The sequence below is a fragment of the Amblyomma maculatum genome, chromosome 1 (assembly GCF_055883805.1).
Source record: "Amblyomma maculatum isolate TAMU_Amacu chromosome 1, ASM5588380v1, whole genome shotgun sequence".
Classification (NCBI taxonomy): Eukaryota; Metazoa; Arthropoda; class Arachnida; order Ixodida; family Ixodidae; genus Amblyomma; species Amblyomma maculatum.
The window spans coordinates 408,436,162-408,451,542 of NC_139344.1; the positions used below are offsets into that span (position 1 = coordinate 408,436,162).

General features: G+C 46.1%; 1 protein-coding gene across 1 annotated transcript in view; it reads left to right on the forward strand.

Annotated features, from left to right (window-relative positions):
- Window positions 1–15,381, forward strand: part of PolZ1 (DNA polymerase zeta catalytic subunit) — a 138,034-nt gene that overhangs the window by 64,584 nt on the left and 58,069 nt on the right. The window contains exon 15 of the mRNA XM_084596365.1: window positions 4,230–10,471. Coding sequence (XP_084452491.1) covers window positions 4,230–10,471 — 6,242 coding nt within the window. The remainder of the gene's footprint in view (window positions 1–4,229; window positions 10,472–15,381) is intronic.

Sequence of the window (15,381 nt, forward strand, 5' to 3'; positions counted from 1 at the left end):
CCACAACATGCGCTACACAACCATGCTATGCGATGGGGACAATCGCACATTCAATGCTCTTAAAGATGCTGCAATCTATGGCTACATTGAAATAGTCAAAGAGGACTGCATAAATCATGTGCACAAGCGTATGGGAGCAGCTTTGCGCAACCTCTTGCAGAGGCACAAGGGTGCAGGGAATCAAAGTCTTGGCGGCAGAGGAAGGCTGACAGCTGATCTAGTTGACAAGCTGGCAATATATTATGGCCGAGCGCTTCGATCAAATGTAGGTGATGTGGATGCCATGCAGCGAGCTGTGATGGCGACATATTACCACATCACATCTACTGATGACTGCCCCAAGCACAGCTTGTGTCCTACCGGTGAGAAGTCATGGTGCCGCCACAACGCTGCAAAGGCAAAAGAGGAGCCTGCACCAAAGCACAATTACAGTCTGCCAAGAGATGTGGCTGATGCTCTTTTGCCTGTTTATAGTCGTTTATCAGAGAAGAGCCTGCTGCAGAGGTGCATTCGGGGGAAGACCCAGAACTCAAACGAAAGCTTCCACTCGGTCATCTGGACCTTGATCCACAAAGAGCGGCACTCATCACTGTTTGCTGTGGAAGCAGCCACAGCAGAAGCTGTGCTGCGCTTCAATGCCGGCTGCAAGCATACAGCAGCAGCAATTCTGCAAGAATGCAGTACAAACGTGACAGCAACTGGCTCCAGGAGAGCTGAAGAAAAGGACTTGCACCGTAGCGCACGTTCTGCAAAGAAGCGGGCGGCTTCGCTTGGCGTTGCTAAAACAGAAAAAAGAAAACACCGCGACAGCATGCACCCCGACTATGCTCCTGGTGCATTTTAATAGCATGAGGTCTTTGGGGTTGCCCTTCCTGATTAAATGCCGTGAGACTTGAGTGCTTCCGACAATCCCCCAATTTTGGTAGTGTTGCATTTTTGAAAGATCAATATCTCTGGTCCTGTTCTTGCTATTGCTTTAAATTTTTTTTTTCTAGAAAGGGAATCCTGAGAGTCTCATGAAACCAAGGTAAATGCAGTGACCACAAAAGAAAATTTGCTGAGAAGGTTATGTTGTCTTCGGTACCCAAATGGAATTTTCCTTTCAAACGTTTCCTATTGCGTAACTTTGGCTCAAATTGGCATAGGCCATTAATTTTCGCTTCAGATCACTTTCCACCTGTTTCTGATCTTGTTGACATATCAATCATTGACATAATTTACACCTACATGCTGTGAAGTGTTTTTCTTCGTTTTCTCAAAACTGCAATTTTGAGGGTGCTGCAATTTTGGAGGAGAGATATCTCTTAGTCTATTTGTGCTATAGCTCTCATTCTTGTCTTGTTAGAAAGAGAAAACCTTCGACAGTGCCGTAGGACAAATATATGTATAGTTATTATGCGGCAACCTTTACAGAATTAATTATCAATCTTAGGTGCCAACTTGGGCTTTTAGTCATAAAAGTTTGACTTATTGTAACTTTGGTTCAAATTCTTTTACCACGTTAATTCATGACTAGCGGCACTCTATGATCCTTCTAGATCACTCTGGCAGGGCTATTCTCATCATGCCATAAAGTGTTTAGTAATTAACTCACCTCCAAACGAAGAACATGAATTAGGTAATAATTTGAAAGCTATTTGATCTACAAGAAAACTAATCAGATATTTGAAATCAGCATGCAAAAGTACATTAATGGTGCAAGTTTCAATCAGATCCACCCATAAATAAGGAAAAAAGTTTTAAGAGGGGTGTCCCCCCTTAAAGGGAGCATCGAAAATGCAGCCATGTTATACGAATATACACTACTGAGCTTGTCTGCTTTAGAGCGGAAATGGCAAAAGCCACTTTACAGGACTGTTTTCATTAACTGCATCGTCATTGTCGTCAATGCTGTTTTGGTTTATTTAGTAGGTTTAACGTCCCATAGCTATGAGAGATGCCGTAATGCAAGGCTCTGGAAATTTCGGTCACCTGCAGTTTTTTAACGAGCCCTGACATCGCACACCGTAAAAGGTTCTTTTCGATCGAAGTCTTGCTGATGTGTGAAGCTACTCCTCCGAGAGGAACGTGCAAAGGTTCACGTCACCTTCCAAATGCATATTACATGCTGTGGGTTTATCATATTAAGGCGTATTTTGTGCCGCAACCTAATTACAAATAGTTAGGAGCGTTTTACAGACATGCGCGTAAGTGAAGGGCAATCGTGATGTGGTAAAGCAGTGGGCCAGCATTTCTTGACGGCATGTCGGCTATTTTCTGCATCGTCATTGTCATCAATGCTGTTTTGGTTTATTTAGTAGGTTTAACGTCCCATAGCTATGAGAGATGCCGTAATGCAAGGCTCTGGAAATTTCGGTCACCTGCAGTTTTTTAACGAGCCCTGACATCGCACACCACACAGGCGCCTTGATTTTCGCCTCCATCGAAAAGCGGCCGCCGCGGCCGATTTTATCCCACATCTTGGGAACAGTAGTGCTTCTTTCTTTTTTAAGTGAAAATTATGTGCGAAACGTAAATATATTGTCTTTTTAAATGTGAACATCTGCATAAAATGTAAACTTACGTTACTGATTATTTGAGCGTGTTAAAGCTTCAATTTTGTATCAGTTCAATAGCGATGCTATTTTCTGCAGGTGCTACCATTTCGAACAGGTTTAGCGCCCCACATTATCAGTGTTTGGGGTACTGAACATTATTTTCTGGTACTTTAAGTCACCATATATAATAATATCGCAGTTTCTGTAGAACCACTGCCTTAGGCTAGCCTCAGGTTATCTTGCTGAATGATTTCACGAAACTATTGGATGATTGGTAAAGTATTTACGGTAAGAAATTGCCAATAGCTTATAAATAAGACCCATCTCTATTTCTCTTGTGCTTACACGCAGCCAATCGTCCTGTGCTATCGAATTAGTTAGGAAGTTTTTATGAAGTCGCTTTTTGATTTTTGAGGGAGGATATTGCGTGTCCTAGATTTCCTAAAAGAGCTCGGTCTAGATGCCGGTCTTTTCATGTGATCCGCGGGAAGGTTTATGCTCAGGCAGTGCTCATAATAGTCCGCGGATGGTTCGAGTAAATATGGCATGTGTTCTGTGTAGGAAATTCTGAAACGCGTCAAGTCTCAAACATAGCAACATGTGGTGAATATATGTGGTGGGGGCTATAGGGGCCCTCCTATTTTTTGAACAAGGCCCTCATCCCGGTTAATCCGAGCCTGGCCAAGAATATACGGTGTTCTATCAACAGGAAGCTGCAAAAGCCAAAGCTTGGTTACATCAAGGATTTTGTTACACTGAAGTCTGTTAGATACAGGTTTGATTGTAGTACATTTGACTAAAGCAGCTGTCTGTGCATTTATGATTTGCAATTAAGTGAAGCTACTGCATCAACACTTGTGCAGAGTGCACAGGGCTTAGTTGGTATGTATTAAGTGTTAATGAGCGCAAAATGACGATGACAGCAGGGGAGACAAGCGCATGTGCTATGTTGCCTTCTCTTTTGTCATCGTCTTTTGTGCTCGTTATTAGAGAATCACTCCGATGGCTCGTCGCTGCTGGTCACATAATGTGCGCCACTGTAGATGCAAAGCATCAACACCTACGGCAAAAGTGGCCTCGCTGCAAAGCAGTGTCGTTCATTCACGGCATCACTTTCCGCTTTGTGGGGTATTATAAGAATTGAACCACCCTTATTCAAGAGGATAAAGTAATTGAGTCCTCTGTAGTGGAAGTTTTAAAAATGACATCAGTAAACTAAATAATTTCCATTTTACGTAACTTGGAATTATTATGTAAAGATTTTCTTTACCTTGCTTACAAATATAATTCAGCTTCTGAGTGAAGCAGCTGCTTGAGTAGTTTCTTATGATCTTTGAGTAAGAAGGGTTGTGGCTGTGTGAGATTCTTTTTGGACTTGGAATGCGTCCTACAAGGATGCTCATACACTCATGTAGAGTAGCATCATCCTGCTGGATATTCTTTGGGGAGACATCCTGCGTGCTTTGTTCAGCTTGTTGAGCCAAGTATGCACTGTCTTGTACTGTTCAAGAAACACAGACAGGACGAGAATGAAATGGCACTGGATGCCAGTGTGCTAGCATGTCAGCATTCTGCGTTGTTTTACACTACAGTTTCTTCCATATTTCTATGGGTAGTGCATTGATGTAATTGAGATGGTGCTAAAATCCAGTTGGCTGGCTTGGCGCAATTTTTTTTTTTTGTGCATTGCAGTGGACACCGAAAGGCCCCGCGAGTCGGAGGCAGTGTTGCCGTGCTCTGTTAAGCTCCTGCGCCTGACGGAGGATGAGGTCAATCGTTGGCAGCTGAGGCCACCACCAGCGGAGGTTCATCACAAGCGAAGGTCTCGGCACGAACCAGAATGTCATGGTGGCGGCCGGAATCGCATTGTGCCAGAGGAGGACGTGCCCAAACCCAGGAAGCGACGCAAGAAACGAGGCTGCTCAGCCAGCAGTAGCACCAGCAGCATGGTTCTGCGCAGCAGCCCTCCAGCTGAAGAGGTTGATTTGAGGGTACCTGCTAGTTCCTCCACATCAGAAGGCATCACCACAGAGGCAGACCACCGGGCTCCGCTGTGGGGCGCAGCAACAACAGTGTGTGGTGAGGTTGTGCCAGGTGGCTCTGTGAACTCGGGAACGCGGGGTGTCAGCAAACGGCTCGAGGCAGGGGGTGACAAGACTGGCAGTGGGATCAGCAAGAGTCACTTGCGGTTGCAGTCGGTGGACCAAGGTGAAGGGACAAGCTCCCTGGAACTGCCACCTGGTACCTCTTCTGCAATGAACTCTGTCGCAGATCATGGAGCCTCACCAAGACAGGAACAGTCATGTGCAGAAAGGAAGGTGTCGTCAAAACCTGACTGTTTCGTTGAAGCTAGAAGGCCTGTGTCTGTTGCATCTACCTCATCTTCACCGGCATCGTCGCTGTCGTCATCGCAGGACGTAAGTGGTCTTGGGGAGCTCAAAGCGAGTGAGTGCCGGCCGTCTGTCATCTGCCGCATTCGGATTCGGGGCAAACGCATGATCTCCACCACCACAACACGGTTAGTTCCCATTGTCGTTGGTCTGGAGAATGATCAGGGGTTTAATACTCCTGCAACTAGTTCCAGCAGCTGTGAAGCAGCTGAAATACCGTCCAGCGCTGCTGTAACTGGGACGTCAACTCTAACGCCTCAGAACTCTGAAGCAGAAAGAGAGTCTGCGTCGTTGCATCCTGTTCAGAATTACAAGCCAAGCTTTTCGAAAGGCAAATCCTCCAGGCGGTTAGCAAAAAGCAAGTTATCAGCTTCTACCGTCCCTGATGCATCCATGGATGCAAGTATTTCTGATCTAGTCAGTCGTTTCAGTAGATGTGAGGTAGTTATGGCGGCATCCTCTGAGGGCTCCGAAGCAGAGGTCACCTCTGATATCACAAAGTGTGACCTTTCAAAAGCAACCAATGTGACTTCGAGCAGTGAAGCCAGTGTTGATAAAGAGGGGCTAATTGCCAAGCCTGTTTACTCAGAATTGACGGACTCTGTTACACCGGTCATAAGTGCTGTCACTGATGATGGGAATATGCTGGTTCAGCCATTCAGCAATGTGACGGGGGAGGTGGGCAGCTTTGGCGGTGGGCTGCCATCAAGTGGTTCTCCCAGTGTAAAGGGAGGGCACAAGCGGGATGGTCCTAGGAGAAGTGCAACTGCAGTATATCTTGGCAGTGATGATAGGGGTGGGAGGAAAGATACTAGTCCTGTTGAGGAAGGAAACATGACGCAGTCTGCTGGCAGGCGTACCAGATGGCGGGCAGCTAAACTGTCATCAAGCAAACTTGGGTTGCGGAGGTCGAGCAGGCTTGAGGCGGTCGTGAGTCCCAGCAGTTGTGAGGTGTCGGATCTTGAGCGGTCTGACTCAGGCCTTCACAAACGCATCTCCCCAAGTAAAGGAGTAAAGTTGTCTACTCATCTGAGTAGACACCAAATTGCTGTTGAAGAGGCAGAGACTCCAAGGATTGTTTTTAAACCTAGATGTGCCAAAGGTACAGATTTTGCCTCGGCACAGGTGAATCATCTTGGTATTGAAGAGACTGTCATCCCAGAGCGGTCAGTCTGTGCCTCTGTATTAACTGAAAAAGATACCGGTGTCATTGTTGAGAGCAAGGAACCGCAGGTTGTGCCTTCTGGCAAACCATCATGCGTTAACATTCTTGATGAAAAGGAGTCTTCACCTAACCGAACTGCCAACTGTGAATCGGAAGGTAAGGACAAAGCCAAAATTTCTGCTAGCAAATTGGCCTTAAATAAGGTTGAAGCATCAAATGCCACCCCTTCGGTCAGTATGACTGCCATCACTGAAAGAGATAGTGTTGGCGCTGCTGGCAAGATGCCCGCTGTCCACTCCGGCTCATTCAAAACACATGGTTCGAGTGCATTAATCGTTAGTCATGCGATCAACGATAAAAATACAAGCATTTGTGGTCCCAATGATACCGAAGTAACCATTACTCATGAGCCACTTAAACTGAGGGCATCCAAGTCAAGCAGAGCTTTGAAAAAACAAGTGGAGAGTCCACCTGTGCCTTCAAGAAGGTTACGAACGAGAAGTGCCCTTCGGGACGCTTGTGAGGCTGGCGTGCAGAAAGCAGACGTAAGCTATGAAAAGCTGGAATTAACACGGCCTCCTGTTCCATCTGGTGATGGAGAGTTGCTCACATCATCTAGCATTGATGAAGTAGCGGGGAGTCAAGAGCCATTGAGTAGCAGCCTTGAGACCTTCACCAAGGAAATTTCTCGGAATCAGGGCCGACCCAGGAAAGTTAAAACAAAGAACAGTGTTGACATAGGTAAGGAGAGAACCGCTAAATTGGTCAGTGAAGGGTTGCTGCCAGATGGGGCAAATGCTGATGCATTGCTGGGCAGTGGGTCTGACACTCAATTGGCAGGCAGTCCCATTTTGAGTGAGGTACATAGCCATTCAGCAGGGAGTCAAGAGCTGTTGAGTGGTGACACCTTCCGCAAGGTATGTCTTCGAAAGCGGGGCCGACCCAGCAAAGTTAAAGATAAGTGCAGTACTGGCACTAATAAGGAGAGGACAAAGGTGACCAGTGAAGCACTGGTGCCAGATGGGACAAGCGGCGATGCATTGCGGAATAGTGGGTCTGACATTCAGTGGTCGAGCAGTCCCATTTTGACCGAGGCACATAGCCAGCCAGCAGGGAGCCAAGTGCTGCCAAATGACAGCCTTGACACTTTCCGTAAGGAAAGTCCCCGAAAGCGGGGCAGACCTAGGAAAGTTGAAGATAAGTGCAGTCCTGACACTGGTAAGGAGAGGAAAACAAAAGTGGTCAGTGAAGGGTTGGTGCCGGATGGGGTAAATGTTGATGCATTGCTGAGTGCTGGGTCTGACAGTCAATGGGTGGATAGTCGCACTTTGACCAATGTGCATAGCCAGCCAGATGCAGCAGCCTGTGTTGATGACAGAGAGGGGAAGTCTTTGGAGCGACGACAAACTAGGCGGCGCAAAGCCAACATCGCAGCGCCTGATGCAGTAAAAAGGGGCTCTCAGGTTTCTGAGCTGATGGCATCTGAAGGGATGGTTATTGGTGCATCTTTAAACAGCAGCTGTGCTGATGTGAGGCATCAAAGGACACCAGAGCAGCGTGCAGCTGTGGGCGCAAGCAGTCCGACACAAGGCAGCTGTTTAGTAGGTGAAAAGAACACTGAACTGGCTACCAAATTGGTTGTTGCCAAGTTAGGTGGCAAGGGCTCCCCAATGAGCAGATCACCATTGAGCAGTGGTTCTAAAGACAAACAGGAAGCCAGGAGTCCCGTGCTCTGCAAATCTCCAGATATTTCAACCTCATCGGCGGGCGATCATAGTGTCGGTGGCTTAAGTTCAGGCTTTACTGATGCAGTATCCAAGCATTGTACAGCAGTGCTTCCTATTCCCGGTAAACATTCAGTCAAGCACATTGATCAGGGGACTGATGACTTAACTCTAACTGAGCCAAGCCCTCATGAGAGGTCAGTAAGCTCTATTGAGAAGGGCAGGGATGTTTTTCAAAATTCTAAGTTGGCTCCAACTAGTTCTGCTGAGGCAACCAGTACTGCTTGCAGGAAGCAGCAGCCGGAATTGGCTGAAGAACTGTTTCAACTCGAAGCTGCACTTTCAAGAGCAAACCTTGCAGATGATGCGGAGGTTGTCACAGCTGAAAATGCCGGAACTGAAGAGGCAAGTGCCACGCCGGCAAACAACTCTTTGTGTCTAGGTTCTGATGATGAAGAAAACTGGATCCTGCTAGACGAGGCTGGGGACGATTCCGTCGAGCTGTTTTCTTCTTCTGATGAAATGGCAGAGCCTGCAAGCAGGGAAGGCTGTAAGGATGGTGTTGGCAGTGACGAGGACATTGGTGACAAGGGCAAGGATGATGGCAGTCGGGATAACCTTGTGAGTTGCGACAGTTCAGAAGACACCAGTGGAGCTCAGGACAGTAGCAGGACTTGTCTCGAGGATGTGTGTGAAAAGAATTGTGTTGACATTAATGGTGAAGGCTCTCCTGTTGAGACAGGGCACGGCGCAGAGGTTGGCAGCGAAACTTGCGTAGTGGGGACCAGCGCTGAAGTCACTCTAGCAGTGGGCAATGAACAGTTTGGCGAGATTAGCTGTGGGGACGTTGGTGAGAATTTTGGCAGTGGCAGTTCAATTTGCAACATCAGCTGTGAAACTGGGGGCGAGTTCATAGCCAGTGAAAACTTCACAGAAGATGTGGACCTTGGGGAGAGCGAAGAGCTGTTTGGCCAAGTCACTAGTACTCCCAAAGGGGAAGAAGACAGCGATTCTACATTCACTGGGAAGCCATTGCAGGTAATAATCACGAGACTGGATGATGTTGATGTTCACAGTCACCTTGGTCAGTTATACGTCAAGGCAAAACAAGCCATGAAACCATGTTGTGAAAGGAGTGCTGGGTGCTCAGACGCGCAGGCCTCCGACCACGTGCGCAATAGAAGGCTTTACCACTCAGAAGCTCGGCAAACTGGTGCAGCAGATCAAGATTGTGCAAAGCGTTCAGCAAGGCGATCTGACCAAAAGCATGCCAGGAGAAAACTCGGCTCTGAAGAACTACACGTTGCGGATGAAGATGTTGCAGTCTCTTTGTCAGCAAAGAAGCCTGGCAAACAGCGCGAGAGAAGACTTGGTGTGTTAGAAGCTCAGGAAACTGACAAGGTCGACCAAGAGAGTTCAAAGCTTCCTTCATCAAGAAACTCTGACCAGCAGCACAGCAGGAGAAGACTCAACACGGAAGTGCTGGAAGTGACCGCAGTGCAACAAGCTGGTGCAGATGCATCGTCAGCAAGGCAGCCTGAAAAACTTTGCAAGGGAAGGTTTGGTGAGGCTGAGGAAACTGGGCTGGTGGATCAAGACGCGACAAAATTTTCTTCATCTAGAAAGTCTGATAAGCAGAACACGGAAGTGCTGGAAGCGACCGCAGTGCAACAAGCTGGTGCAGATGCGTCATCACCAAGGCAGCCTGAAAAACTTAGCAAAGGAAGGTTTGATGAGGCTGAGGAAACTGGGCTGGTGGATCAAGACGTGACAAAATTTTCTTCATCAAGAAAGTCTGATCAGCAGCACATGAAGAGAAGGCTTGACTCAGAGGATCTCGAAAGAGCCATGATGGGTGAAGAGAGTGCAGATCCCTCCTCGACAAGTAAGTCTGAAAAACAGCTCAGTGAGAAAAGTCTTTACTCAGAACCTCAGCAGGCGGGTATACTAGATCATGATAGTGCAAAGTCTTCAACTGAAAAGTTGCTGTTGCCTCAGCCTGACATAGCCAAAGTACCAGGTCTGCTTGATCAGGTCCTCGATAATTATGAGCTCCCAGATGCCCTCAAGTGCCTATTGGATGCTGAGATGCCCTTTCCCGAGCTGGACGCAGACTGCTTCAACCTTCCACACGATCCTGCCCGCTGGCTACCGGATGATGGCACAGTTGAAAAGCCGAAGTTTGATGAGCGGCCACCGCTGAAGGAAGACCCTCCGTTCTGCCCTTCTGATGAGAGCATGCTGGGAGATCTGGCCAAGGCATGCTCCCTCACAACCGAAGGTCTCGTTGTGCTCGTGCCTGCCGTGCCGCCACCGTCATTTAACGCCCCCCAGCTCAGCAGCAGCTACACGAAACGTGCACGTGACAGGCCAAAGGGTTTGGCCTTCTGGCAGAAAGCCAAGCTGGAGGCCTTTGCCCGTGACTCGTGCTTCGAGGTTGATTTCGACCACAACCCGGAGCTTCGCATTGCCTTCTGCCGCGACCGCACAGTGGTGCTGACACCTGCACGGTGTCCGCCTACCGCTGCCCTGCTGGCGTCGTTGTGCCGGCGGCCACCCAGTCCTGAGGATGACGGAGTGAGCACCTACGAACCCCTTCACGATGAGGCTTCGCCAGAGCCAGTGACACCTGTGGCCACACCACCCCGACATGAGGTGAGTGCGTGTCACACTCTTGGCATGCGTATTAGTGACTTGCATTATCTTGTGTTGCCGTGAAAGGTCCTGCAAGGCAGAAATTTTCTAAATGGTTTCGCGTTGATGCTGCGTCGCATTCACAAGGAGCAATGCATGAGTGTGTTCATAATGAACCCAGTCCAGCAGTAATGGAGAAGCCAGAAAGTAGGGTGTATATGAATTGAAGCTGTTTGTTATCCAATTGAAGTAATAGTAGATAGTCACAAGATTTTGATTGTATTTCGGCAGCGGCTGAGTATCTCCAGCTTTCATTAAACCAGTGAAGGCAAAGCCACAGTACTGTGTGGGCGTAACAGTATCCGCTGATCAAGTTTAGATTGAGTATCTCCAGCTTTCATTAAACCAGTGAAGGCAAAGCCACAGTACTGTGTGGGCGTAACAGTATCCACTGATCAAGTTTAGATTGCTGGGAAGATATTACAAAGCTTAATCCTCCGTCATTTATGAACTCACAAGTGCCAACTCTTCTCAGTTCCCTGCAAAATGTGCGAATTTGGGCTAGTCTTTGGTTTTTTGAATGTAGCACCAAATTTTATGGAAAATAGGATTATTCCCAAAATTTTTATAATTTTATTGAAAACTACACTGCTGCAGCTGGCATATTTCGCCACCATGGGAGGGGTTTTGTCTCATTGGTGTAATAATAATAATAATAATAATAATAATAATAATAATAATAATAATAATAATAATAATAATAATAATAGTAACAATAACAATAATAATAATAATAATAATAATAATTGGTTTACAGTAAAGGAAAGGCGCAGCCTTTAGTTTTGGCCTCTCTTGCGTGACCAGCTGTTGCGATATGACTCCACTGTTTCTTAGCTGTAGTAGCTACGCAGTGAAACGGCATGGTCGAAGCATCAGCAGGTTCATATCTTTTTGAAATCAAACCAGTACCAGTACGTATCTATAATAAAGCGACTTAGACCGGCAAAAATCTTTGCTATGTCAGTGTCTTTGCTATACCAATTTATGGTGATGACATTGCCCTGAAAAAGCTTTTCTGGGGATTAAATAGCCACTGACTAAACACATCTTGCTGGTTTATTAAAGAAACACTCAGAAATAATACCTCCTACCCTTCTCTTATCATTTCTTTACAAGATTTTTTTTTTGCAGTTACCAGATTTTATATTATATCATATTTCCGATTTCGTTTACACCTCGTAGAGTACTGCTTTAGCATGAGGACAACATGGCTGTTAATACAACTTGTGTTTGATTTGGTTTGATTTCATGTTAAAACCAAAGTTTTCTGTCCTTTAAGATGCAGTAGTAGAGCATGTAGTCAAGTACATAGCAAGACTGCACGCACTGTGGCAATGCACTACTGCGGGCCCATTTCTTGCCACCTCTGCCTCGTGCTTTGCGGTGTCCGGTGCTGCGAACGTTTGGTCACTTCTTCCCTTCTCTATTTCTCTGTGCACTTTTACTCTCTCTTACTTTCTCAACGGACCGTGCCACCCTCTTTGCTCATTCGTAGACTACTTCGGTTATTTTTTTTCTTTCCATGCTGCATGTTTTACCTCATGGCTTGAAGGCCAGTCACAAAGCTGTGTTTTCCGCCTAGTTCTGGAGCCTGCTGGTTAAGCCAACTAAAAAGAAAGAATATCCTTTGTTCTATTGTCATTCATTTTCCTTTGAAAAAAGAAAAATTTGCATGGTTGATCCTAGGTTGCGCTCATGCCACGACATCATTTTCTAGGAAGTATTTCGCTGCAGCCTGGCAAATATTACTATAATCGCTTTTAATTCAGAAAGCCTTTATTATAAAATTAAAAATATTAAAATGCACAGTCGTCCCTGGATGATGATCTGGGGCTGCAGTTTCATTTCGATGCTATCAGAATTTTCTGTAGCAAGGTTCCACTGTGCTTCAAGATTACCATGTTTCCTTTTAAGAGAGGAGACACGCTTGGTTAATTTATTTATACATACTGCAGCTAGTCTTCATCCTTGCTCTTGACCTGGTGGTTAAGCCAGCTCAAAAAGTACTGTTTTAAGAGGTATTCACACGTGCTATAGAATCTCATCATAACTGAGGGCGACAGTACATACGTCAGGCATTCGAGTGGTCGCGCGGTGTTGTAGGTTCTAGTTATGCACCACCGGCCGCCGTCTTGGGGCAGGGGACATCTCGGACAGCCTGCACGAACAATTCCCCACTCCCCTCGGGGTAAAAAACATGGCAGGGACCAAAGAGATAACGTCTACTCTGAGCTCATGGTCTTTATTGTTTCTCTGATTGGTAAAGAAACCTTAGCGGTCAGAAATGGCGGTCCTGTGTGCTTCGTCGTTCCTGTCGTGTTGCATGAGACTGGAAACGGCAACATTGTTCTTGTTACCGGTGTGAATGTGCAAGTCTAGAAGCAGGGGCGAGTTTGCCTGGCCGGTGACGTCGTGCACCTCCTTTTCACATTCATTCCCTTCTGGATCCCCTTGTAAATGTCATTTTGTTATCATGAACTTCAAAAGAAAATTTGCCTCATGATCCTAGGTTGTGCACATGCTTCAATATCGTAGTGTCATGGGAAGTAAAAAAAATGTACAGTTGTCTATGGAAGGCGAACTGGTACCACAGCTTCACTTTACTCTGTCAGAGGTTGCTATGGTATTGTATTGTTGTACAGTACTATAGCAAACTGTATTGCACTTCAATGTACTTCAAAATTTCCATGCTGCTTGCTGTCTAAGAAAGGAGGCAAGTTTGGCTTATTTGTCTACACATACTGCAGCCTTGGCGAGGCTATTGTGGGAGTGGAGTACAATACAAAGAAACAAAGAAAGCAAACATACAACATTAGGAATGTGCTTATAAAAACAGTTCTAATGAGAAGGAATTGGTGTTGCCTTCTAAGGAATTCCAAGCTTCAGTGGTAGGAAGGGAAAAGCAAACATGGGGGCTCCTTGCAGATGAAGGTTTGGAAAGTTCCAGATAATTACAGAAAAGTGAGGTGAATTGACTAAATTGTGCATGAATTTGAAGCATTCGAGATGACGACTTGCGGCAAGAGTAGTGAGGCCTAGTTTGGAAAAAAAAGTAGATGGTGAAAATTTCATGTTAAATCTTCTGCAAATGAAATGCATTGCCTTCTTCTGCACAGATAGTTCTTGATAGCCCTAATGCGACGGCTCAGGAGTTAAAGCAGTCGACTACTGCACCCAAGGACATGGGATAGAATCCCAGCCGTGGCTTCCACTGTGGTTGAAATTTCCAGGGCCCTTCGCTACAGCATCTCTCATGGCCTGAATCACTTTGGGACATTAAACCCTACAAACCCATTTAGTTTGTAGGTATCATACTGCTTATATAGATTCCAAACACGTATATTTGAGGATGGGGTGAATGAATGTTTTATACGCTAATCGCATAGTTTTTTTAGGAAAGCTTGCAAGGTGCGATGCAAGTGTTCTATATAGTCTTTTAAAGTCCTTATTACAGATGACATCAATGTGTTTTGATCACAACATGTCATGGGTTAGCAAGAGACTGAGATACCTGTATTCGTACATCCTGTGTTAGTTGACAGTATTATATGAATATGTGAAAAAAGAAGGGCAAAGTATCGGGAAAATGACACTCAGACAGCCTTGGAAATGTTGATATTCATTTGCCATGTCTCGGGCTAGTTGCAGATTTGCGTGGAGACGATAATTTACAAATAATTTTTAAGAAGTGCTCCTGGCGACCGCTCGGAACCGATAAGGGCGACGGTGACATGTCCTCTCCGTGCAAAACTTCCCATATGGCGCAAACCTCTCGTGAAGTCATTGGGGCTTGCTGGGTGTGCCCACTCTTTGCACGCTTTTAAGTGACGCGGGTGGAATGGAACGTAACGTGGGGTTATAATGTAGTGCTATAGAACGTTGGGCATTGTGATGACCATGCTGCGAAAGCATGGGAGCAGGGGTCCGCTTTTGTGACGACGGAGGCACCGCATCGCTTAGGGCACTACCACTAACAGTGGTGCCAGCTGGTCGGGTGCCTGCTTATGCATGCAGTGCAGCGAAGTGGATACCACATGCGGTGTGTGTTCCTGTTTGCTTATGCTTCGTCTCAAGTTGTTACCTAATATTTTTTACCACTATATCGGATAACGGGCTTATTCCTGATTGCAGTCGTCTATTTTATTTTCCATTCTGACTGTCAACGCCTCGGGAGAGCAACGTCACAGGAGTTAGGTTGAAAAGAGAAGAGAACAGCTTGGAGAGAGATGTACGAATTCAGACTTGCACAGTACGCTTCACTTACCATTTGTCACAAGCATAGCTTGCTTTCGAATTTCCAAAGCACCTACTTCTTGCTTCGGAAAGTCGGCGGTTTGGAGAACTGGGGACAAGTCGTATGAAAGAAAAAAAAAAAAACGTACAACACGTATGTTCGAGCACTGACTAAAGTTGGCCATCAATAACTCCATCTGCAAAACGGCTCAACAGGTATATTCAGTTGTTTCACGCACAAACAATGCTGACTGCAGTGTGTCACTTGAGGCCACAGAGCCAGCATGAGTAAAATAAAGAGATAAAGGTGAAAAACGAACGATCACACCTTGAAGTAAACAAACCAATAAAAGACAAAGACCATATTTCAGGAAAATTGGAAGGTGTAGGAAGTAAAGGCTGCAGGGTGGGAAAAAAACGTGTAGTTTGCAAGGAGGAGAAAGGGAGAGAGAGAGAAAAGGGGGAGGGGCGTGGCGCCACGAAAAGTTTCTGCAAAGGTGAACATAGGGTTGAAAGCAGGCGGTTTATCTAAAAGAAGATAAATGGAGATAAGTGAGAGACAATGTAAGAAAGGAAGCGACCAAGCCTAAGAACCACATGAAGGCCTGGGATGTGGAAAGCAGTGCACAGACAGACTA